A 26467-nucleotide genomic window follows, 5' to 3' on the forward strand; every position below is an offset into this window, starting at 1 on the left:
CTGGAGAGAAGCCCAGAGGAAAGATCCATGCAGGACAGAAAATCTCTGAGCCTGATTGAATTTTGGGGTTTTGATTTTTTTAAACAAACACCAACCACCTCGACTGTGGCATGCAAGGCTTGGCACCCCTCCTGGGAGAGGTCCTGGGCTGGGGCAGGGCCTTGGAACTCAGACACACATTCTGGCCTGGAGTCCTGGCCAAAATCTCAGAGCTCTGTCATTAACGACAATTAGTTTTCTTTGTTTTTCTAAAAGCTGGGACAACATGGATGTCAGGGCAAGAAACCTTGGTCTGACTAATGAGCAGAACTGCGAGCCCAGGCTGGGAGCTGCTGGACTCCATCAGGCCTCGCCTCCTCTCATCGCCAAAAGCGCCTGTGCGCTGAACCCTGGGACCCTAAGGAGAGCTCGCTGCCGGGGGCGTGGGCAGAGCGGGCGCAGCGGGCCCTGTGTATCCACTAGGACAGGGTGGTCCAAAGCCAGGCTTTCCTGGTCCATGTACCCAAGGCAAAGTCTGGGCATGGACCTTTGGCCTCATCCGCCTTCCCAACAGCCTAGGCCCTCTTCTCCACACTCCGTCTGCCCACACATACCAGGCAGGGTCAGTGGCAGAGGTGCTCTTGGCCCAGGGAGAGGCCAAGTCACGTGTCTGTCATGTCTGGTGAGCCCAGTGCAAGGAGGATGAGTGAGGGTGACTGGGGTCCATGTCAGAGCCCTTCCTCCCCGCCTTCCTGGATGGCCACACTGCACTTCCCTGACCTGAATGGCACCAGGGTTTATCTTATCTGTAGGGTGGTGTTGGGGGGCCGTGGGTCCAATGTCCTATCCAAGGCATCACTGGTCACTGGTAAATAAGCACTGGGGCTTTAAGCACCCCGAAAGCTTCACACTGACAAAACCTTGTGTGTTTAAAACGTGGATGTGCTTGGAGTCCAAAGGTCGGGAACTCGGCTGGAGTTTCAGCTGAGAATTCACTCGGACTCACCTTCCGCTCCAATGGAGACCAGCTTGACTCCTTTGCTGGCGATGAAGTCCAGGGCTTTGTTCACGTTGTTGATTTTGTGCACTCTCATCTTCCCCCGCTCAGGCTTAGGTAACCTCTCCCCTGAGAGAAATGCAAAGAAAAGGAGGGGGAGACAGAGAGAAGCCTCAGTGTCTCCTCCTCTCTCCAACACCAGCTCCCTGACCCCACGCCCGCAGGCCAATGGCAGACACAGGCTCCAGCCACTGTGAAGGCTCAGCCTTCTCCCCAGCATCGATGGGGCTGAGTTTCCAGGACTCGCTGGCGCAGGGCACGTGGTCCAGGTGTGGACTGCGCTGAACAGGTGCGAAGCTCACCTGAAATAACCTCCAGGAGGAGCATGAGCTTGAGCCCGTCCCGGAAGTCCTCGTCGATGTTCTCGATCTGTGTCCCGGCCTTCCGCAGGTGGGAGTTGCACCAGGCTGTGAAGGTCTGGGGAAGCAGAACAGAGCGGCACACAGGGTCAGCTGAAGGCTCTCTACCGAAAACAGAGGCCACCTCCCTGACCTCAGGAGGGCGAAGGCCACTTTGAGGCACTGACTTGGGGCCAGGCCCTGGTGCCACCATTCATATATGTTGTTTCTGACCTTTTCAATGACCCAGGCAAATATGAGGAAACTAAGGCCTGGGTATCAAACAAACTTACCACACAAGCAGGTGGGGGGTATGTGTGAGAGCTTGGACTGGAACCCAAGCCTGTCAAGTCTGGCAGCAAGTGCTCTTCCCACATCCGGAGCCGCCATGAGAGAGCCCATACCTGCTCCAGGCAAGAGCACTGCCTCCTGGCATGCGCGCCAGGCCTGCAGGCCTGACTGGGCAAAGGGAGCTTAGGTCCTCAGCCCTGGGCCCACCACAGATGCTGGCTGGACACTGGCTTCCTTTACCCATTGTTCCCCTGGGAAGGAGCTCAGACTGCAAATGTCCCACCACTGGCAGATACGACCTGAACAGGAAGGCCTCTGGGGAAGAAAAGTTCTTACAAATCCCTTCCTTCAGGCTCAGGGTGGCACGAGCACAGAGCTGTTGAGCCCTGTACACGTCCCCATGTAGCTGGGCTCCCTGCAGGCCAAACACCTGACCTCTCTAGTTCCTGGAGAATATCCCATGTCCCTCCTTCCAAATTGTAAGGCCCAGTGCATCTTGTAGGGGCTGGAAGGTTAAGTGGGAAGCAGCCATATTCCAGGAGGAAGTTTCTGGGAATCAACTGGAAGGCAAAAGGGAATTTTCCTGAACAAGAAGCCCAAGCCCCAGACTGAAGGTATAATGAACCCATAATGACGGCAAGTACAGGGCCATTCAGACCTGCTAGCCACAGCATGCTTCCACAGCACCAAACATCAGTGGCACAGAAGCGACTCAGGTCAGCTAACACCAACGTGCCCCGATGTCTCCTGGGGAAACCCATCCTCACCCACCCACGGCAGGGGCTGAGAAAGCCCCAAACCCCTGTACCCCGTACCCCACACCCCACCTGGCCCCCTAAGCCTGCAGGGGTCAGGGCAGAAGTGGCCAGACCACCAGGGTCGTGCAAGAGCACATTCCATGTCCAGGATACAGGCAAAAGCCACATGGGGCCCAAGGAACTTCCATGGAGTCTCTGGCCAAGTGCCATGTGTTTTGACAACTATCATCAGGCCTCCTTATTCAGAGACTCATTACAAGGCCCCTCCCAGATAAAGATAACGCCTAATAAATATGCATCCCCGCAGTGGGGCTGGCTTGAGGCTTCCTTCCACACCCCCAAGAGAGTCTGAGGGCAGCCAGACCACCCTGTCTCACTCACCTCCCCCAAGTTGCATGCTGCTCCCTCCACCAAGGATGTCTTTGCGACTAGAGCCTGGCCACACAGCCACCACCAAGCCCTTCCTCAAAACAGCCTGCAGAACAGACCCCCCAAGACACCACCCCACTAGCTTGCCCTGACCTGGTTCCAACCCAGACAGCCTTCCTCTGTGCAGACCCTGTACAGCACTGCTCTCAGGTCCCTGGCCGCTGTCTCCTCAGTGGGCCGCAAAGCAGGCGCTCCTTAATCAATGAGCAGGAGCTCATTAATTAGCTGTCCAGCCTTAGTTCCCTTGCTTTCTCCATGCAACTGGGACTCAGGCAAACCAAGGCTGGAATGCTGGTTCTGACACTCACATGGACATGCTACTACCTAGGTCAGTCAGCACCAGGACTCCAAGCCAGAATGCCTGTACAGTGCACAACGGTGCTCAAAACGGCACCCACATTTCACAGGGCCCCCTCCCTCCCTGCTCTGGTCTCAGAAATCCTGCCCAGGCCTTCCACAGACTGCCTGCTCTGTCCCCTGCCAGCCCTCACTGCCACGCACAGCCCTCACGTCTCCAGCAGACACCACGCAGTCATTTTTTGTCTTAATGGTTGTGACACACACAGCGCTGTCTTCTACTACCTGTGGGCTCAAAGGGGGTAGGAGGTGCACCTCACAAGCTTTTATAATGCCCCAAACACAGCAGGCCGCTATGGCAGCCAGCAGCAGTGCAGAGCTCAGAGGGCCTGTGGCACAGAGGGCAGCAGCAGGCGGGTCTGGTCAGGAAGTGACTGGAGACATCCAGCCTCTGCTCTTGCATGTGCCAGAAAGATGTGGTTAGATTACAGAGTAGCCAAGTCACATCCTACAGCCCAAGCGTGCAAGAGGGCGGTTCTCAGGGGGTGAGTCCCCTGGTGCTCTGGTGCTGCGGGGTGCCCAGGTCTAGGCCCCTGGTCTGCACAGAGGGCTGAGTGCATGTCCCAATGGCAGCTCTCCCCGCCCCAGCCTTCGCTGGTTACTCCTGCATGCTCTGCAAGGGACACAGACCTGGCTTTGAATGGCAGCTCCTTGCCTTCCTTGTCCTGTTTCCAACCAAATGACTTTACCTACATTAGCCTGTTTCCTTCCCTGTAAGATACATTTATCAGAATCTACCTCCTACAGCTGCTGTAAGGATTAAACTGGGGGAAATGCACTTAGAGCATCTGTCACAGTTGCTGGCATAAAGTCTGTGTCAAGTGAACCCCATGCATAACAACTGACTGCTTCCTACTCCATACCCAGGAGGGGCAGGATCCTGTCTTCCTCGGCAAAGGTCCTCTGCCCACCTACGCAGTTTGGAGGGGAGATGGAATTGTAGGAGCCTCTCTGCAGACGGCCCCACTCCAGCCTGTGGAGGCACTGAATACACCGTGCCTCTTAGGCCCAGGCCATCTGTCCTCTCAGGGGCTGCTGCTCCACCTGCCCCCCAAACACCTGCCCCAACCTTGCTCATCAATTTCTTTTTTCTATTTTTGTTGTTTTTTGTTTTGCGGTATTAGAGATGGAACCCAGAGGTATTCTATCCCTGAGCTAAGCTGCGGAGGGCCTCACTAAGTAGCTGAGGCTGGCTGTGAACCTGCGATCCTCCTTTCTCAGCCTTCCAAGTGCTGGAATTACAAGCGTGCGCCACCACGCCCAGCTCCCTGCTCACCTTCTGTGGGGAGCAAACCTCTGGGGATCGCACAGACTTGCGCTCAAGCCTTGCCTTTTCCGCCAAGGCAACCGGCCAGAACGTGGGCAAACGACGAACCTCAGTTTCCTTGCTGATAAATGGAGACCAAACCTCTCCTTGTAAGATGAGGATTAAACAAAAAGATGCATGTGAATCGCTTAGCACTGTGCCTGGCACAGATTAAACACTCAGTGTTACACAGATGTCAAATAAAAGTCTATTTTTAAATAATGGTAGCTGTGTCATGTGCATCTATCTTCCTGACTGGAAGCAGGCAGAATCCCAAGAACACAGAGTAGGTGCTCCTGGGAGGAGCCATGTGCCCTGGCAACAGGCTGGGGAGGAACTCCCTCCTGATCTGAGCCAGTGTGGGTCTGGGAAGCCCTCCTGAAGATGAGCAGCACCCACCGACACCAGAGGCTCACAAAGCCCTGTGCTCTGGGCAGGAGAGCACGAGCTCAGGGGCTCCTACTGGGGAGCAGGCAGAGATGGGTGCCACTTCTCCACGCAGTGACTCGGCAAGGAGCTGGAGTTCCAACAGGACGCTAAAAATCCAGTTTTTTCTACTCGGTTACAAAAATAACGCCCTGATTAGATCCTTTGTCTCCCTCCCCAGTTAGATTAAGATGTGTGGAATATAAGCCAGGCGTGGTGGCGCACGCTCATAATCCCCGCGCTTGGGAGGCGGAGACAAGAGGACCGCACAGGTTCGAAGCCAGCCTTGCTGGCTTAAGAGACCCTGTTTCCAAATAAAAATATAAAAAATCAGTCTGGGAGTATAGTTCTGAGGTAGAAGGGTTTCCAGGAACCTCAGTACCCCCCCACACACAAATGTGTGGAATATAGATGGTGTAGAGGGCGGTGTCTACTGATAGAGGCCTTGTGTGCCCACCACAATCTCCTCTGCTGTACAAAAATGTGAGGTCCTGCCAACTCTGAAACGCCCAGGCCCGTCCATTCCCCCGAGTAAGAATATAATCCCTTTTTCTGGTACTGGGACTTGAACTCAGGGGTATTTTACCTCGGAACTGCACCTCCAGATATTTTATTTTGAAACAGTCTTGCTACATATCTGAGGCTGGCCTTGAACCTGCAATCCTCCTGTCTCAGCCTCCTGAGTATTAGATTTAGAGGTGTGCACCACCATGCCCAGCTAATTAGATCTTTTCTATTAAGGGAATAAATTAAACTCCATTTTGCAAAACCACCCGCAAGCTTCTTGTTAGGAATAAGAGACCCAACAGACATCTGGTTTAGTGTGCTCACATACCTGACTTCCCTGGTGGCAAGACCCTTGCCGAGCCATTTTAAAAACACATGTCTTTTCTTATAACGTCATGGAAATTTACTTCTAATTTATTTCAATAAGCATTTGCTGAGCGTCCACCAGGGCCAGGTGGGTGCCAAGTTCTTAACTGTGTGCAAAAGCAGACCCAAGCTGTACTGGCATGGTGCTCCCAGACTGAGGAGGGAGATGATCCCACAAATCCAACCCTACTCAAACCACAGGGTGCACATCCTTAGAATCGTGGTAAAAAAATCACCCAGCAGACACTCCCAAGAGCCAGCTGTGTGCGAATACTGTTCTTTCATGCGCATACTAACTAGTAAGGCAGGTGCAGTTCCTGTTCCTACTTTACAGATGAGGAGACCAAGGGCCGAGATGTAAAAGCACCTGCTCGCATTAGTCATGCACCCAGAGAACTACACAGCTGGATTCAAAGCCAGGTAGCCTGGCTACAGACGCTCTCCTTGGGTATCAGGCTGTTCTGTTTTCTATTTTGTGGTGCTGGGGATCAAACCCAAGGCATTCTACCTCCAAGCTACACCCCAGTCCTATTTTATGTTTTATTTTGAAACAGGGTCTCACTAAGTTGTGGTGGGCTTCACGAAGTTGCTGAGGTAGGCCTCGAACCTGTCTCAGCCTCTCAAGTACTGGAATTAGAGGTGTGTGCACCATTCCCAGCTCATCAGGCTGATCTGTATCCTGCCTCATAAAGGAGCTGCAGGAAAGGCTCAACACAGTGGGGAGTTGCCTTTGAGAGGTCATTCTCAAACTCTAATCTGAATGATGAGGAGTTAATAAGACAAAAGGGAGACTTTCCAGTTAATGAGAACTGTGTGTGCAAAGGCCCTGTAGCAGGAGGGGCAGAACCAGGCCAGAGAAAGGGAAGAAAGAGAGTAAGGCAGGGAACGTCACCAGGCCTTTAAAGGTCACACTGGCTACTGCTGCCTGGGGAAGGAGCTAAAGGGACAAAGGTCAACTGTGCTAACAGGAAGAAAAGAGCTCTGTGGGGAATGCCTGCCTGACCTGCCTGACTGAAAGGGAACTCTAGGTCTGTCTCCTCTGGGAGAGGCCAGCCAGACTGGGGTGGGGGTGGGGGGTGCGCTCCTCTGTTGTCCTACCATTTTGTGAGGGCAGCCATCAGCTCTGATTTGCTAGAATATGGCCGTGGCCATGTCCCCCAACACCTCATCTAAGAGGTACTCAATGTATTCATCTACCTGACAGATACTGACCTGGAGACTCTGTAATGTACTGGAGCCAGGAGGAAACTTAGACGGAACTTTAAAGGCCATAGTGAGTAAGTACTAACTGCTGATTCCATTTACACACAAGTAACTCTCTTAAACCTCCAACTCTGATCATGTGAAACAGTGTCTCCACCAGACAGATGAGAGGTTGAGGGACTTGCTCAAGGGCACACCAAGGAGCACAGGTGCACCTGCGACCACAGGCAGGGAGGCAGGCAAGGCAACGCCAGGAGGGACCCTGCTGCTCCAGCTCGACCCAACCCGTCTTCGGCCCTGAAGCCGAGCACACACCTAGCTCTGTGAGTGTGTGTGTGTCTAAGTGTGCAAGTGGTACTGGTACCCCTACTTTTTATTCCTTATAGTTGCAGTACTGGGGACTAACCCCAGGAGCATTCTATCTTTGAGCTATACCCCCAGCCCCATTTTTTATTCTTTATTTTGAAACAGGGTCTAAGTAGCTGAGGCTGACCTCAAATCTGTGATCTTTGTATCTCAGCCTAAGTATCGGGATTACAAGAGTGTGCCACCATATCTGGCTATTCTTTTTCTCTTTCTTTCTTTCTTTCTTTCTTTTTTTTTTTTTTTTTTTTGTGTGTGTGTGTGTTACTGGGGATGGAATCCAGGGGCCTTCTACCTTTGGGCTATACCCCTAGACATTTTCTATATTTTATTTGGAAACAAGGTCTCACCAAGTTGCTGAAAGCCTAAGTAGTTGAGGCTGCTTCGAACCTGCATGATCCTCCTGTCTCAGCCTCCCAAGTACTGGGATTTCAGGCGTGTGCCACCACGCCTGGCTGGTGCACCCAGCTCTTGACCTATCTAGGGAGGAAGGATGTGGACTGGTCTGTCTTTGAGAATACAAGTGGAAAGCCACAGACAAGCCTGCAGAGCCTGCCCTGCGGCTGGCAGCCTGTCGAAGTCTTTTCTGGTTGCTAAAATAGCTCAGGGTGTGAGTGGAGAGAAAGGGAGGAGGGGAGAGAAAGAGGAGTTTGTTGGTTCTTGGGATCCCGTCACCACCCTGCTCACTGAGGCACATAGTGAGCTGAGAAAGGCTTCTGCTTTGTCACTGTGTGTTGAGGGCGGAGGAGGGGGCCTGGCATCACTGGTCATAAAGTCCTTCCTGTGTCACAGGGACCCCTCCCAGCCGCAGGATGTGGAGCGGCTGGGTGAATGAATGATGGATATTGTTCAGGAGGTGACCTAAGCAGTCAGGAATGTGGCAGCAGTGGGCTTTAATGAGCCATTCATGGATGACACCCTCCCCCAATCCAAAGAGGTGAAGCCCTTACCCGCATCCATCAATAAGACGCGACTGTTAGGAAGACCTAAGAGGGCTGTGTGGTGCCCCAGCAGGCAAAGTGATGGCGGGCACACGGAGAGAGGGCCCTGGGGGAGATGTGGTGGCCCAGCTGGAAAAATGTCTCTTTCTCTTTTCTTTCTGACTTCCTGTTACTAAATGTGTTCTTAGGGGGTAGGGGTATATTTTGGTGGCAGAGCGCTCAACCCACAGTGGGAGGCCCTGAGTTCCTTCCCTAGCACCCAAACAAACACACACATCTTCTGCGTACTAAGGGGGTGGCATGGAAGGAAACGTGTGTTAGAAGCTAGAAGCCCACTAAGCGTAGAACAAAGACAAGTCTCTGCAGATAGTATGGGCCTAGAAAGACTCCAGTGAGTTCTGAGGCTAGGGCAAGTAAATTGGTCCTGACTGGCACATGGAAAGAGGATGCAATTGTGGTTGGAGGCTTTACTATTCCCACCAGCCCAGCAGATGCTCACAGGTGGATTCCACTGAGTCCATGGTTGATAAGATTTTAGGAAATGCCAGGCATGGTGGCACATGCTTGCACTCTCAGCACTTGGGAGGCTAAGGCACGAGCATCGCAGGTTGGTAGCCAGCCTCAGCAACATAATGAGGCCCTCTGCAACCTATCAAGACCCTGTTTCAAAATAAGAAAGAATAGCTGGGCGTGGTGGCCCACGTGTAATCCCCGCACTTGGGAGGCAGAGACAGGAGGATCACGCAGGTTTGAAGCCAGCCGCACGTGCTGGCTTAGGAGACCCTGTTTCCAAATAAAAAATGTGAAAATAGGTCTGGGAGCGTAGACCGGAGGTAGAAGGGCTTCCAGGAACCCCAGTACCACCAAAAAAACAAAAAATAAGAACGAATAAAATAGGGTTGAGGGTGTAGCTCAGAGGTAGAATGCCCCTGGGGGTTCCAGCACCACACACACACACACACACACACACACACACACACACACACACTGTCTTATGCCACACTGCCTGCTCTGCTGTGGCACCGCCCACACACTTAACCGGTTGTCATCATCTAGCCACTAGCACAGAAGAGCCAGCTTGCATCAATCTACCCGGTCCAGGGCTGACTGCAACTGGCCATGGCACCCCCTCAGGAAACAGAGGCCACAGGGCCCCCAGGGTCCTGGGAGATTCCAAGCCTCATCTCTGAAATACCGTGTTGGGGTTGCGGCTCCGCGGGGGCATCAGCTGCTTTGAGGGGGAGGACGCCGTCCCGCCTCCTGAACGCCCACCTTGCCTGCTGTGTCCTCTCATGCTGCCCATGGCTCCTGCTTCCGTGGGTCCTCAGGAAGGGTGTCCAGGGCTTGGACACAGGGGAGGAGCAGCTATTTATCCCTAGGGCAGGCAACCACCCTTCTTATCACCCGTCTGCCAGACTATGGCTAGGCCTCAGGCAAGGCCGAGCCCCACTGGGGCACCTTTTCATTTCGTGAAAGCAGAGACTGCTCCTGGGGCCTTGGGCTTCATTGGCAACTATAAAGGTTCTTTCGGTACCAGACAGCTCGGCCTTCTGGAATCTAGGTTACCAGCTGCCCAGGCGAAGAGGTCATCACCCCAGCCCTGTCTGTGAAGCCTCTGGAGCAGCTGGTGAGCACCTTCACCAGATTCTGAAAGACATGAAAGCCAGGGACCAGGTGGAGAGGAGAGGAAACCAACTGGTCACGATGCCATGGGTACTGAAACACGGGGAGCAGAATGTCCCCCACCCCGCACAGGTCATCAGGGCTACCCATGAAGTGCCCAACCCAGCCAGGGGCAGAACAGGCATGCCATGTGTGCTGTCCCATGACAACAGCCTAATCTGAAAGAAGTTACAGTGAGATATGGAATGCTCCTTATGTCCTGGGCTGAAGTTGCCTTATTCGGAGTTTTCTCAGCCTACATGAAAAAGCCGACTTCCCAGCTGAAGAGGTATAAATACTGCAGAGTGCAGTCGTGAGCATTCCAAAGGTCCTGCGTGTCCATCCAGAGCCAGCTCTTTGCCCCCCTGCTCCTCCCAGAAGGCTGCGTTCCTGGCCTGGCCAATCCCCTGCGAGGTGCCAGGAAGCACACGTGCTGCTTGCTCAAGGAGCTGACTCTGGAATACATTTCCTTCCTCTGAGAAGCACTTGTCCAAGACTTTCTTCTAGTGCTTTACAGGGCTGGCTATGTCTCATTACTCCAGTCTCCCCTCAGATATCTTTGTTCCTTCCCTGGCTTTGCCACCTCCACCAGGCCAGCACTTACTGGAAATCACGCTATTTGTTCATAAGCAGACTCCCTCCCACGAGCAACAGCAGCTCCGTGGGGGGCCTGTGTGCCGCAGGGCCCCACTGCTGAGCGGCGCCTTGTACATACTAGGTGCTCAACAAATCCTAGAGTGGATGGAATAAGGACTTCTCGGTTCAAACATTTAGGACTCCAATGGCTTCTAACCGCATTTTATACGGATGAGAGTTCCTACTTGGGGATAAAACTGCTTGCTCTCAGGAGGTCACACAAATAATCCTGGAGTTGCAGATGTTCCACAAACAGGGAAGGGAAGAAAATGTTCTGGGTGTGCCGCCACCACCACGTAAAAGAGAAGGGCCCTTGGCCCCTCTTCATGTAGGTGTCTGAGACCACTGGACTTACAGGACCCTGGTTTAAGCAGGTCTGGACCCAGGTGATGGGTAGGGTGGGCGGCTAAGGCGCTGATGGATCTCTTGACAGTAGCTTGTCCAGAAAGTGCAGTGTGGCTCAGTGAACAGAGCAAGGGCTTTTGAATCTAAACATCTGAGTTCAAATCCTACTTGTGTCACTTACTAAACATGCCTGGCTTCAGAAAATGAAGCTCACCTCTAAGTTTCAGATTTCTCCTTTGTAAAACAAGGATAAGAGACATTCTGTCAGCGTTCAACAGGATGACATATAAAAAGCACAACACATCCAGCCGGGCAGAGGGTCAGTGATCAATAGATGTTCTATTCATTAGTACATTATTAGTGTTCCGGAAGGCGCCACTCCTAGGTATTAGCACTGCAGCTGGTGAAGCCAAGCCCGTGAGGACTTGCCAAGTTGCTGGCTACACTCTGGTGGCTGACACAAAGCAGCTGTCCCCAGACCTCCCCTCCCTTAGCCTAGCTTCCCAACTACCAAATGAATATAGGAAAATATATTTTAATAAATAAATTAAATTAAAACAAAATAAGCAAAGGAATTAAAATGATAATATCTGGTCCTTCTTGTTTCCAGACATCCTTCAAATGCAGCAGTTCTCAACCCTGGCTTGGCTTCTGAGTAACCTGGGAGCTCTTCTCCCCTCCCCCTCCCCCTCTCCTTTTGAGATAATGAACTGCAGGTTGTTTTAGGTCATTAAGCTTGAGGCAATTTGTTACACAGCAACAAGAGAACGTATACAATGCAGAAGCAGAGTTGGATCATGTATGCCTGTACTCTTTTAAACATGCACACAGTCTGTGTACAATATACATGTGTATATGAGAATCAGTATTGTTTTCATCATAGGGATAGAGTTCACATACCATAAAATCCCATGAATTTTAGTATATACATACGTGTATGCATCTGTCACCACTATCTATTTTATTTATTTCTTTTCAGTACTGGAAATTGAATCCAGGGGCATTTCTACCTCCAAGCTACACTCCAGTCCTATTTTTTATTCTTTATTTTGAAGCAGGGTTTCAATGAGTTGCAGAGGGCCTAAGTAGTAGCTGAGGCTGGGCGCAAACCACGATCCTCCTGTCTCAGCCTCCCAAATACTGGGATTACGAGTGTGCACCACTATGCCCGGCTTACCCTAGCCCTATTTTTTATTCTTTGTTTTGAAACAGGGTCTTACTAAGCTGAAGAGGGCCTCACTAAGTAGCTGAGGCTGGCTACAATCCTGTGATCCTCCTGTCCCAGCCTCCCAAGTACTGGGATTACAGGCATGCGCCACTCTGCTTATTCTTTGAAGAATAATTTAATTTTGAGAAAGTCTAACATTTTTCATCAGCTGCTTGTGTGTTTGCTGTAATAGCTAATAAGCCATTGCCTAATCCAAGGTAATGAAGATTTATAGCTATGTTTTCCTCTAAGAGTTTATACATTTAGGTCTCTGATCATTTAATTTTTATACATGGTCAGATAAGGGTCTAATGTCATTCTCTGCACATGGATATGTAGTTGTCTTAGCACTATTAATTGAAATGACTACTCTTTTCCCTGTTGAATTATCTTATACCTTTGTTAAAAAATCAAATGATGCCAGTCATGATGACACATGCCTGTAATCCCAGCACTTGAGAGCTGAGACAGGAGAAAAGTAGGTTTGTGGCCAGCCTCAGCAACCTAGTTGGACCCTGTTTCAAAGTAAAAAACAAAACAAAATAAGAGTAGCTCTGAGGCAGAATAGCCCTGGGTTCAATTGCCAATACCAAAAAAAAAAAAAAAAAAAAAAAAAAAATCAAAATGACAATAAATATACGAGACTTGGGAGTTTTTAGAAAATGCCTTAACTTCACAAGCCAAATATATCAGATTCCCTGGAGATGGGCCCTAGACAATGACTCACATGAAGTCACATGAAAACCAGTTCTCTAACCTCTCATTCTAGAAATGAGGGGTCTGAGGCACAGGTAGAACCACAGAGGCTTTGCCACTAGATTTGTTAAGACTGGACTAGACCCTTGGAGCTAGAAGAAACCCAAGAGAAACAGGTTAGTAAGGGGCTCCAACAGGACCTGTCTCTTCTCCATCTTTTCCAGAACCATCCCATACAGAGAGAACCAACAAAAAAAGGCTACTCAGGTTACATTCCAAAGAACTAGTTCCTTTCCAAGAGAGAAGTGCCTGCCCTTCCCACGAGAAGTCCACTTGCACTGAAGATGTGGGTCCAACAAAAGGCAGGTGGGGCCTACAGGATGGAGGGCGGAAACAGGCCTAGCCTCCAAGCAGGGCTTTTCAACAGGAAGAGATGGGTGAGGCCTACCTTGATAGCTACTTTTGAAAGGAAACTTCCACTCCCAAAAGGCAGTTTTAAAATTAGGGCAGCAGCAGAGGCTAGGGCTCTGCCTCCAGCTCCTCTGGCCCCATCTGGCATTCTGCTGTGAAATGATAGGGCACACTGGGCCCTTCACCTGGAGATCAGGGAGCCTGAGCTACAAAACCCCCATTTACTTCAGTGCTTACAGCTGAGCTCAGGTTTCCAGATGGGCTCGGGAATTAAAGATCTTCTGGTTTAAACTTTGATCTTTCAAAAGGATAGAGCCAAGCAAGCCAATTTTGACTTAGAGATTGTGTGGTTTGGGATCCTAACAGGTGCCTAAGAGTACTCAGAATTGATGTTTTAAAAATCCACCCAGGGACTTGCTTAATCCAGACAAAGGGACCAGGGCTTTTGGGGAGATGAAGCTGGGGGCACTGGTGGGTAGTTGCCTGGGTGGGTGCCCCCTCTTCATTTTTCTGTCGTGAGCTGCCAAGCACCCCAGGGAGCTCCCCACAGAGATCTCAGCATACCATGGGTCAGGGCCCCAGGAGCTGGGCAAAGATCTCAGCATGCCTTTCCTCTGTTCACCTCACTGGCAGGCAGCCTGTAGCTGCTGTTCCTTACAGCATCCTCAACCTGGTCCTGCAGCTAAAGAGTGATCAAGCTAGCCGGGAGTGACTTTGGACCTTGGACCACCTGACCTTGAACCACCATGACCTTGGGCCACCTGACCTTAGACCACCATGACCTTGGACCACCTGACCTTGGACCACCTGACCTTGGACCACGGAAGGGATTAGCCTGAACAACTGAACTGCCTCTTTGGTGACCCTTTCCCTTTTCCTGTTTTGAGAGGTTTTAATTAAACAGTTCACCCAGTGCAAGCAGATGGGGGTCCCTGGGGTGGAGCGGGGGGCACACTTACAGACATGCTCAGAGATGTGTGTGCTCTATATATCCTCTATGTCCACTAGCTTGGTGAGTGTGGGAAACCGAGAGAACTCAGAGCCTGCTTCTGCGTGCCCCCCCCAAGTGAACTGGAGGTGGCAGGGGCTGCCAGGTGCTTGGTACTCAGGCTGCCTACTCTCTGCCAAGGCACAGCATGGCTCCCCTTCGGGCTGGTACCAGCAGGGGCTCAGTGGGTACTGGACCAGAGAGTGAAGGGATCTACCAGTTAATCTGAGAGGTGCCTCTGACCGAAATTCCAGGCTTAGAGTTTGGTGGTGTTAAGAATTATCCAGTCTTGCCTCAGCCCGTGTGAGTAGACGCTGGCTCTACTCCCGGCCTGGGATGGAGTGAGCCCACCATTTCAGGGGTTAAGGAAGCACTCTGGATATTAAGTCTCTTTTTCTCCTTTATCATATTCAATCTATTTCAGACCCCTTAGATATATAAGGATGGACAGTCCTTACACTGTCTTGGAAGATTTTAAAAAAAGAAAAACCAAAATAAGGTTCTATAGCCAAAGAGTAATTGTAGGCCTGGGAGGAACCAGTAAGGAGAGACTGAAACCTCTGACTCATAATTGCCCCATTAAAAATGGTGAAACCGTTTGCCCTGGCAGAGTGACAGGGCTAGACTCTCACCCCGGCTTGCCCCACCCACAAGCCTTCCTGGGGCTGGTACTCACGCCTGGCCAAGCCACACCAGTCCTAAGGGGTGGCTGTCTCCAGGAGCAGTATGACATCAGAGGAGGAAGGGGGCCCAGCCACTGCAGGGGGCGGAGCTGACTGCTAGCCCTAGAACAGTGGGAAGTGACTGGAGGCATGGCTTATTCTATGTGGAGGGCAGGGTGCAGAGGACTGGGGTGGTGGAGCCCCCTGAGGTGTGGGCTATTTTCCAGGGACAGACTCAATGGTCCTGAGAATGCAGGATGAGGACTAGAATGGACTCTGGGTACCATCTCGACCTGCCCTATCAAAGGTACTAAGGGGTTGAGCCTTAACAAAGACAGCAAGAAGTGTGTTTATGATTGGAGGGGTATAAGGCCTACCCTAATATACTGTAAAGTGATTCACATTTATAAGCACTTAGCATGTACAAAGATTTGTTCCGAGGGCTCTACGTTTGCAGAAGAGGCTCCAAAGGCTAGAGGCAGGGCTGGGCCTGACGGGCTCTCCTAGTCTAGCTGAGGCGGCTTTATGCCTCCGGGGCTTGCTGTTAGGCCCACGTGAGATACTTCACGTTTTTTCTCTGTCTAATCTAGTCTATGGAAGACACTCGCCCAAGGGCAGTCCCAGAGGCCCTCTGCGGATTCCAGAAGCCCCTGCGCGTCAGCAGGCCCACACTGAGCCGCAGGGTGAGTCATGGGAGAGGGAGGGCGAGTCAGGTGACTGGGTGAGAATCAGAGCTATGCTGAGGTGGACTGGTTACCTTGACATTCCTGTGATTCTGCCAAGGTAAAAAGTAACCCAAGGAGTTTGCCTTATATGGGCACAATGACAGATTTCAACACAACAGTGTGTTAACTGACCCCGTATCAAACCCGTTCCCAGGTTGCACAGGAGACGCCTGATAAAGCTGCTCTCAAAGTATAGGAAGTAACAATTTATGACAGGCTATTGCTGCTGACTCATAAAATAAAGGTGCAGCTCCGCTGCCTCTGTGTGTCTTTCAGAGGAGCGGGGTGGCCTACAGGCCAAGACAGCAGCTCTTGTCATTCTTCCTCCCACAAGTGGTGGGGTGGCCTGGCTCAGAACTCCCCCCATCTACCACCATTCATGGACCTGACTCAATACAGGCAGAGAGGAAACTGCTTTCAGGATGTACCTGAGCAGCCAGCCTTGTCTGGGCTCTAAGAGCCCTGACCACCTGCTTTCTCCCATAGAAGCCTAAAAGAGAAGAGACAGGGGCCTCCCCAGGAGGCACAGCCTTTCAGGCCAGCAGGAAACCAAATGGGCCTCATAAGATTCCGAAGGGTCATCCCAGCCTGGCCTCAGAATGCTGGCACCAGACAGCCCCTCCCGGGCAGCTCCAAGTGCCCCAGAAGGGAGAGATTCACTGCTCTGAGCCTCTACCAGACGACATTTGCTTCAACTTGAAAACAATGAGTTTCTACCATGTACCATCTACTATCCTAAACTGGGATTAAATCAACAAGCATCCCTGCCCTCATGAAGTGCATGTTCTAGTGGAAGAGACATTACAGCAGAAAACAAGAAAATTGGACAGATGGATACAAAAAAGAATATCCTAACGGGGAGCAACTGCAGGAGGGGAGGGAATCAAGTTTGGCCCGTCTGGAAAGGCCTTTGGGGGAGGTGACATTTGGACCTGAGTAAGTAGACAGAGCCACCCACAGCAGGAAAGAGATCATCCCCAGGGAGGGTTCCAGTGAGCAAAGGCCTAGTGGGCACAGCCAGAGTGGAGGGGACTGGAAGCTGCAGTCAACAGGCAGCTGTGTGCCCCAGGACCCCCCTGCCCCACCATCTGCTTTAGAAACACACAGGCCAGGCCCAAGTGCGGACCACAGTGGATGCACATGGAAGTCATCCCAGGGAGTGATTTCCAAAGCTCTCAGCCTTGCGAAGCACCAGAGGTAGAGTGGGATGTGTGCCTCCTACTCCAGTTTAGCTGGAGTGGCTCTTCTATCTAATTCATAATATGGCAGATCGATGAGACTTGGCTTGAAAAGCATTTGCAAAATAACTTTGCTTTAACTATTAAAGCTTCTAGCCAGGCATGGTGGTACACACTAAATACTTGAGAGGGTGTTGTCAGGGGGAAGGGGGGATGGCAGGTTTGCAGCCAGCCTCAGCAACTTAGTAAGGCCCTCCTTGATTTGGTGAGACCCTGTCCTAAAATAAATAATAAAATAGGGCTTGGGGTATAGCTCAGTGGTAGAATGCCCCTGGGTTCAATCCCCAGTAACACACACACACACACACACACACGCACGCACGCACGCACGCACGCACGCACGCACACATATAAAGCTCCTTACAGTTGGTTCTCCTGTTGCATCAAGATTTGTTCCAAGGGGAGGGCAGGGCTGTTAGACTTAGCAAAGGGAGGGCAAAGAGGAGTTTCTGGTTTCCCTGATGCGAAAGCCTCATCCCTCCCTCCCCGGCAGAAGCCAATGGCCCTCTCTGCTCTGTGGGTGGCAGGAAGGCAGACACCACACACTGAGGTAGGGAGGGCTGCTTCCTTTTGAGAGATGGAACAACAAAGGGAAGAAGGCCTGTATACCAAGTACCCCCCAAAGACAAATGCTGCTATAATTCCACTGTGTGGCCTAATGCCAACAGATGGAACCTGCCAGGGAGACCCGAGGAGCAGCTGACTTTGTAGCAATGCCAAGATAGGAGCCACTCTCCCTGTGGGAATAAACCCTTCAGCATGAGCTTCACTCCAGCCTCACAAGCATCATTTCCTCTTGAACAAGAAAATTAAGAACATGGGAAGGCAAGGGAATTAAGAGAGTCCTAGCTGATTTAACTGAAGACCTACTAAGTAGAAACCTGGCTTCGGGCAGCTTCCCATCTACCAGGGGGACTGAGAGCTTCAGGACAGGAAAAGAGAAAATCACAGCCAAGGGTCCGGGAAGAGCCCAACAGATCTGCCCTCCAGGAAGACACAGTCCATCAGAGAGGGAAACTGGTGAGCCAGCCACTGCAGGACGGCGTGCAGGGCGGTGTGATATAAGGACAGCAGAGGTCGGTGACATCTGATCCAGGCCTTGAAAGAGAAGCACTATTCTGATAGGTGGTGACCTGTGAAGAAGTTGCTCCATATCCTGGGAACACCAAACCAAGGACAAAAAACACAAAAATGCAGGTTTTGGGGGACCTCAGGAGAAGTAGCAGGGGATAGTGTCAGCTAAGGTCAGGGGGAAGAGAGACAGAAGAGCTCAGAGTGTGTTCCCTGGGCAGTGGGAATCAGAGAAGGTTTTCTCAGAATGACCTGATTAGATATGAGTCTCAGAAAGAAGAGACTGGAGTCAAGGCAGTCAGGAGGCTGCCTCAGGAGACCGACAGAGCTGATGGGGAGACCCTGAGAGTGGCCGAGGCATCTGTCTACCCAGAGTCGCTCTGCTCAGGTGGCTGGCAGCCTTTACATCTGCACTTGATTTTGTTTGGTGATCCTAAGGACTAAACCCAGGGACATTCTATCACGGAGCTGCACCCTAAGCCTGCTTTATGTTTTACTTTGAGACTGGGTCTAAGTTGCTGGCCTCCTGCAATCCTAATGCCTTGGCCTCCCCAGTAGTTGGGAATGTAGGTATGTGTCACTGTGCCCAAATACCACCTGAACTTTAAAGCACCCACTGTGTGTTCTGACTTAGGACAATGACAGGAGCAAAGAATGGGAGGAAGGCTAGGACTATGAAAGATATCTGAAAGAAACAGGCAAGACCTAGCTAGGCAGGCATGGTGATGCACACCTGTAATACCAGTGCTTGGGAGGCTAAGACAGGAGGATCCAAAGTTGAAGGACAGCCTCAGCAAGTAGTGAGACTCTCACCAACCTAGCAAGACTGTTTCAAAATAAGAAATAAAAGCCAGAGCCGGGCGTGGTGGCGCACACTTGTAATCCAAGCATTCGGGAGGCTGAGACCTGGAGGATCGCGGTTCGCGGACAGCCTCAGCTACTTAGTGAGGCCCTCTGCAACTCAGTGAGACCCGGTTTCAAAATAAAGAATAAAAATAGGGCAGGGAGTATAGCCCGGAGGTCAAATGCCCCTGGGTTCCATCCCCAGACCCGCAAATAAATGAATGAATGAATGAATGAATGAACGCCAGGCATGGTGGTGTATGCTTGTAATCCCACCATTTGGGAAGACTAAGACAGGAGGATCGTGGTTCAAGGACAGCTTCAACTACTACTTAGTGAGGCCCTTTGCAACTCAGTGAGACCATGTTTCAAAATAAATAAATAAAAATAAATAAACTGGGCACAGTGGTACAGGCCTGTAATCTCAGTACTTGGGAGGATGAGAGAGAAAGATTGGAGGTTCAAGGACAGCCTCAGCAAATAGTGAAGTTCTCAACCTAGTGAGCCTGTTTCCAAATAAATAAAAGGGAAAAAAAAATTGGACTGAGGGTGTAGCTCAGAAGTAAAATGCCCCTAGCTTCAATCCCTGGTACCACTAAAGAAATATTTAAACAAACAGGGCTGGAAGGTGTGGCTTAGTGGTAGAAAGCCTCTGGGTTCAATCCCCAGTACCCCCTATAACACACATACATACTCCCCCTCTCAGGGCTGGGCTGCAGCTCAGTGGTCGGCACTTGCTTTGTATATACAAGGCCCTGGGTTTCATCCCCAGAGTAGAAAAAGATACAAAACAAAAACATCCCTACCTGAGAAACATACTAAAGCATTTCCGTGTGATGTCTGGGGGAGGGAGTTGGGAAAAGCTGATGAAACAAGTCTGGGAAGATGATAACGGGGTAATAGGTACATACAGACTGCCTCTATAGTTTTATAAATATTCCACAAGAGTATGTGTGAATGAGCAGGTGGTTTCTAAAGTCTGTACTTCAGAAAGGTTGAGAAAAGTGAGGTGAGAACCACCAGCATCCTCGGAGCCCAGCATACAGGCACCTGATGACGCACTGCGCAGATGCCAAGGGGATGGACCGTGGCTAGCCTCTAGAGAGCACCCCAGTGGGCATATGGGGGCCACACAGAAATATACAGGAAGTGAGAAAATGGGATCTGCAAGCAAAGGCTTTCATGTTTTAAAAACACACCAGCAGAGCCGGGCGTGGTGGCGCAAGCTTGTAATCCTAGCATTCAGGAGGCTGAGACCAGAGGATAACAGTTTGCAGACAGCCTCAGCAACTTAGCCCTTTGCAACTCAGTGAGACTGGTTTCAAAATAAAGAATAAAAAAAATAGGGCAGAGGGTACAGCTCCGAGTTAGAATGCCCCAAGTTCCATCCCTAGTACTGCAAAAAAACAAACAAACAAACAAACAAAAAAACCAGCAAGCTGGGCATGGTGACACATGCTTATAATCCAAGTACTCAGGAAGCTGAGACAAGAGGATTGCAGGTTTTCAGCCAGCCTCTGCAACTTAGTGAGACTCCATTTCAAAAATAAAAGAATAAAATGTGTCTGGGGGTGTAGCTCGGAAGTGGAATGCCCCTGGGTTCAATCCGCAGTACCACAAAATACATACATAAATAAATAAATTAATTAAAGAAATAGGGCTCAGAGCTAAGCATGGTGGCTCACACTTGTAATCCCAGTACTTGGGAGGCTGAGACAGGAGGATCCAGATTCATGGCCAGTCTCAGCTACTTAGGCCCTCTGCAACTTAGTGAGACCCTGTTTCCAAATAAAGAATAAAAAACTGTGCTGAGGGTGTAGCTTGGAGGTAAAATGCCTCTGGATTCAATACCCAATACCACAAAAATAAATAAATAAGTAAATAAATAAACAAATACACACCAGCAAATATCTGAGCACATTTCTTTTCTCAGGATGTGACACAGCCTGTAGGCCACACAGTACCATTCTTTTTTCCTCCAAGAGAAAGACCCAATTGCTCCCAGGTAAAACTGGACTCTCCCACCCCACATTCCAGCCTCAAATGCCCACCCAGTTCCCACCGTTTTCCTCCTCACATTATCCAGCGAGGGCTGCTGAGGCCAAGCTGCACCCTTTCAAAGGAGTCCTAGAGCACACCCACTATCATCAGAACAAGCCATCTCTTTCTCCTCTCCTCTCCTGCAGAACAAGGTTGCATTTAAAAGGACAAACAGTCTCAGGCTTTGTCTCCCAAACACAGTGGAGGTCCCGGGGGCGAGTACTCCAGGGAACAGAGTGGCTGCTTCCCCAGGATGGGTTACCACTGACAGTGAAGGAGGTGTGGAGGGACATGGGAGACAAAAGCCCAACCCCAAGCCAGACAGCAGGGAGAGAAAGGACAGGCATGTCACCCTGGATCCCAGGGCCAGGAGAGTGGAGGAGCTATCAGATTCTGCTCGGCCACACCGCGTCTCCTCTATCTTTCTCTAGATTTTCCATGGTACTGACTTCTCTGCCAATGCCCCATAAATAACAATGGTCACCAAACAACCCATACGGCTCTTCCTTTCCTGGTACTGTGTGTCTCAGGTCTCAGTTCCATAAACGGAGACCAGTGGGCTGTCCCAGAACACTGTACACTGGTAAGTCGGGTTTCAGGAAGGCAGCCAGCCGGCTAAACCACAGGGCTATATTTTAAAGTTTTTAGCTATCCCTAGAAACAAAACATTTTGTCTCTTCCACTATGTAAGTTAATTTTACCTATCGGTAGCAATTTCTATATAAAAGGAAAAAGTTTTAAAACAAGGGGAAGAAGGTATTTTAGCTACACATGCCATTTTTTGCTTGAAGGAGGGATTGAACTCAGGGGCACTTTCTCACTGAGCTATATCCTCAGCCCTTTTTATTTTTATTTTGAGACAGGGTTTGGCTATGTTGCCCAGGCTGACCTTAAACTATGCCTCCTCCTGCCTCAGCCTCCTGAGTTGCTGGGATTGCAGGAATGGGATGCAGCCACATGTATCTTTGTGTGTGTGTGTGTGTGTGTGTGGTACTGGGGATGGAACCCAGGGGCTTTCTACCTCCGAGCTGCACCCCCAGCCCTATTTTTTATTCCTTATTTTGAAACAGGGTCTCACTTAGTTGCAAAGGGCCTCACTAAGTGGCTGAGGCTGCCCATGAACCCGGATCCTCATGTCTCAGCCTCCCAAATGCTGGGATTACAAGTGTGCATCACTATGCCTGGCTTTACATGTATCATTTTTAAGGGTAAAGGCCTTCTTTTGTCTTGCTCATCAAAGCACCTCTGCTGCCTAGACCCATAAACACATGAACACCTAACTCATCAAATATTTGCACAAAACAGGATAATTTTTTTTAATTCTGTTCTAATGATAGTTTCCCCAAATCTCTAAGTGACAGTGATGTCTCCCTCCTTTGCCTACCAAGAAAGAATCCTGTTTGTCCTATAATTGGCAGGCACTGATGCAGAACTGTGCAAAGACAGCTGGTTGCCATCCTGAGTCTAGACACATCCCAGGGAGGACTTCTTATGAGCTATCAGGGTACACACAGTTAAGTGTAGGACCAGCTTTCAGATGGGCCAGCAGGCCTGAAAAGGTGAGGTGGGCCTGGATGATGACAGCAACAGTATACTTTTGCTCAGCGGACAGATTATGGGTAATCGATCTCTACCTTTAACACCAAGCTGAGTGGCTGTCCCATCAGAAATGCTCAGACAAGGGGACAGATGAATGGAAGGTCCATTGTACCTGTCTGACTGGCCACTTATCCATCCATTCAGTATCTATTGAGTACCTGGATTTTGTTGGACACTGTCCCACATGCTAGGGACAAAAGCACTAGACAAAACAGATTCTCTTTCTGCTCCCATGGCCTCCACAGCTTCATGGGGGATGAAAACAAAGGATAGTTAGAGTTAAAAGTAAAAGTGGAGGTACCAGCTGGGCATGGTGGCCGACACCTCTAATCCTAGTACTTGGGAGGTTAAGACAGGAAGATCACATGTTCAAAGACAGCCTCAGCAAGTAGCGAGACTCTCAGAAACCTGTTTCCAAAGAAAAGAGTAAAAACGGATGAGGGTGTAGCTCAAAGGCAGAATGCCTTTGGGTTCAATCCCTAGTACCACAATGGACTGGAGAGGTTAAACAGCCTACAAGTAGTAAAGTGAAACTGAGGTCTAAAAACTGACAAGGAGGCTCTTGTGGCTCACATCTATAATCCCATCTATTCAGAAGGCTGAGGCTGGAGAATAAAAAGTTCAAGGCCAGCCTGGGCAACTTAGTAAGACCCTGTCTCAAAAAAAAAAGAAAATTAAGATGGACTGGGGATCAGGCATGGTGGCGCATACCTGTAATCCCAATACTTGGTAGGCTGAGACAGGAGGATGGAAGGTTTGAGACTAGCCTCAGCAACTTAGTGAGACCCTATTTCAAAATTAAAAATAAAATAGGGCGGAGGTATAAAATGCCCCTGGGTTCAATAACCTGTCTGTCTGTCTGTCTGTCTGTCTGTCTCTCTCTCTCTCTCTCTCTCTCTCTCTCACACACACACACACACACACACACACACGTAGATAATTTCCTACGGTCAGAAAAAAACAAAGGTGAGGAGATTTGGAGGGGAAAGAAGCAGGGGCAAAGGCCTGTGTGAGGGCAGAGAGCAGGAGGAAGGCGGCCCTGGCCCGCGGCCAGTGACTGACTGGGAGGAGAGAGAACCAACGCCACAGGGCCGCAGACCCGAGCCAGGAGTACTGAGCAGGACTTGAGCGGGATATTCCTTGGCCTGGTGAAGAATGAACCGGAGGGGTCAGGGTGGATCAGGGAGCCCCACATCAGCACCTGGCCCACAGTGGTTCTCCACTGGTGTCCAGAACCCGAGCTCCTGCCTGTGTTCTTGCAAAGGGCCGACGCAGCTGCTTCAGGAGGTAGGACCTCAGGGCTTCCTGAGATGAAAAGCTACAAAGCGGATCTTTCCGGGCCTGTCTGTAGTAAGGAGCAGAAGGGCTGCCTGTTTACCTCCTGCATCCGGCCTGGAGGGCTGCTGGTGGAAGGCTTCCCAAAGGGAAAGACACATGTGGTGCTCTGCAGGACACATAACAGCTCAAGGAGATTCATGAGTACTAGGGGCCCCACTGGTCTCCCTCAGAGAGGTCTGCAGTGAACTCTCAGGAAACTGCTGGACAAGAAACTTGCCTCTCCTTGCCCAGAACCACTGAGAGCAGGCCCCTCAACACACATCGCAGATAACTGGGGATCAGCAAGAGATCACAGCTTCTTTCAAAGGATCTTACTTCCAGGATCCCTTAAATGCTCAATGCTTACTTATCTAGAAGTTGAATTGGCTGTAACTCAGGATAAATTTTTTTTTTCTTTTTTGGTGGTACTGGGGTTCCTGGAAACCCTTCTACCTCCGGGCTACACTCCCAGACCTATTTTATACTTTTATTTGGAAACAGGGTCTCTTAAGCCAGCAAGGCTGGCTTCGAACCAGCGCAATGCTCCGGTCTCCGCCTCCCAAGCCCGGGGATTACAAGCCTGCGCCACCACGTCCTGCCTAGGATAAATCTATAACAAGGAGCTGGCTTCACATTTACACATTATAAGACAACTCCACCGCCTTAGTTCTTTGGCTGAAGTTCCCCCAGTTATAGAAAGGTTCCTTGCTCACCACTCCCCCAATTCACAACTCCTACTGGGACTCCAACTCCCACAGGCCAAGACCCCATAAAGACTCCATTCCTCTTGAATACTGAAAATCCCATGGTGGGTACGTCATAGACCCTGTTTTGCAGACAAGGAAACAGGGTCCCTCGGGCAGCAAAGAGCAGGGCCAGGAGGAGAATCTGACTCTCTCCAGCTTCATGGCCTGTGTTCATGAGAAATGACGTCCACAGCCTCCAGAGCAGGAGGCACAGGAGAGCAGCAGAGAGCGGCACAGGACCAGACCTCAGCTGGGGCGGGGTCTAACTGCCCGGCAGCGCTCCCTCCGCCCTGAGGCCTCATCTGAGTGATGAAGAGCTGACCTTTCACCAGAAAACCTCTGGCGGGCACCTCATCAGCCAAAGTGCACATGATTGCAACATGGACTTGAGCCCTCCCGATAGCTGGAGGCCTCCAGTCAGCCATTAAGAACACGGATCAGGATGTTTGCAAAGATCCTCCCTCCTGGGAGATAGTTCTAGACTTATTAAAAAGCAACAAAGTAGAAGAGGCAACACCCAAACCAGGTTGGCTATACTCTCACCATAGGCCGTTCAGACTAGGATTAATTCTTTGGCTGGTTTCATACCTTCAATTTCAAAAATATCTAGTTTGTGCTTGTCTACAAAGGAATGTGGCCGGGCACCTCCCACCAGCAACACAGAAAACAACTCCCACTGCCATCACCTGTTCTTGAGATCAAGCCATATATAGGCAGACTGCAGCAGACAGCTGGCCAGAACGCAGCTTAACTCCCAGCTCCACACCACTGTTCACAACGCTCCCATCCCACCAAGCTGTGGCTCCCTCAGCAGAGACGGAGACCCCGCCTCTCACCATACCCACATCTGCCACCACATGCGTGAATTCCAAGGATTTCTAGGAGCCCCGAGTTTTAATAGCAGGGGGAAGAAGTGAGAGGGACAGAGCCATTGGCTCAGCCCATACCTATGGGGTATTTCTTCCCATCATTTACGGGCTGAGTGGCTTGGGACAAGCTGGGTGACCTCTTGGGACAAGCTGGGTTTCCTCATCTGTGAGGATAAAAATGATGTGCTGATGCAAAGCAAGACTCCCATACGCTTTTCTATTTTTACTTATTTTGGGGTACTGGGGAATCAAATTCAGGGGTGCTCTACCACTTAGCTATATGCCAGGATTTTTTATTTATTTTTTATTTTTTTGCAATACTAGGGATGAAACCCAGGGGCATTCTACCTACGAGCTACACCCCCAGCCCTATATTTTATTCTTCGTTTTTGAAACAGGGTCTCACTGAGTTGCAAAGGGCCTAAGTAGCTGAGGCTGCCCTTGAAGTGTGATCCTCCTGTCTCAGCCTCCCAAATGCTGGGATTCCAAGTGTGCGCCACCACACCCAGCTACATGCCAGTATTTTTTAAAATTTTATTTTGAGCCAGGCATGCTAATGCACTCCTATAATCCCAGTATTTGGGAGGTCGAGACAGGAGGATCACAGGTTCAAAGCTAGCCTCAGCAATTTAGTGAGGCTGTCAGTAACTTAGCAAGACTCTTTTTCCAAATAAAAAATAAAACAGGGCTGAGAGTGTAGTTTGGAGGTAGAATGCCCCTGAGTTCAATCCTCAGCACCACAATAAGGGGGAAGGAGGACTTGGGGGTCTAGCTTAGAGATAGCTGGAGAGCACACGCACAAAAAAGTTTTTGCTTTTACTTTTTGAGACAGTGTCTAGCTAAGCTGCCCAGGCTGGCATCCATCTTCGAATCCTCCTGCCTCAGCTTCCTGAGTAGCTGGGATCAGTGCACTACAGTGCCCAGTTAAACAGGCCATATGCCTGAATGAGCTGTTGTTGGGATCTGTCCCTGAATCAAAGATACACGTTTCTGTGGTATTCCACTTGACTGGGTAGGGATGGTTCTGGGGTTTTTTGGTTTTTATTTTTTTTGTTCTTTACTGCTGTATACTCACTGCCTAAGACAGTGAC

The 26467-nt window shown here is 50.4% G+C and overlaps 1 protein-coding gene across 9 annotated transcripts in view; it reads right to left on the minus strand.

Annotated features, from left to right (window-relative positions):
- The window catches only part of ACTN4 (actinin alpha 4), a gene marked incomplete at both ends in the record, with an annotated part of 83131 nt that overhangs the window by 26544 nt on the left and 30120 nt on the right, over window positions 1–26467 (minus strand). For all 9 annotated transcript variants that reach the window (XM_080702211.1, XM_080702210.1, XM_080702209.1 and 6 more), the window contains 2 exons: window positions 986–1105; window positions 1339–1453. In XM_080702211.1, the coding sequence (XP_080558337.1) occupies window positions 986–1105; window positions 1339–1453 (235 nt within the window). The remainder of the gene's footprint in view (window positions 1–985; window positions 1106–1338; window positions 1454–26467) is intronic.

The sequence above is a fragment of the Muscardinus avellanarius genome (assembly GCF_963383645.1).
Source record: "Muscardinus avellanarius genome assembly, chromosome: 10".
Taxonomy (NCBI): domain Eukaryota; kingdom Metazoa; phylum Chordata; class Mammalia; order Rodentia; family Gliridae; genus Muscardinus; species Muscardinus avellanarius.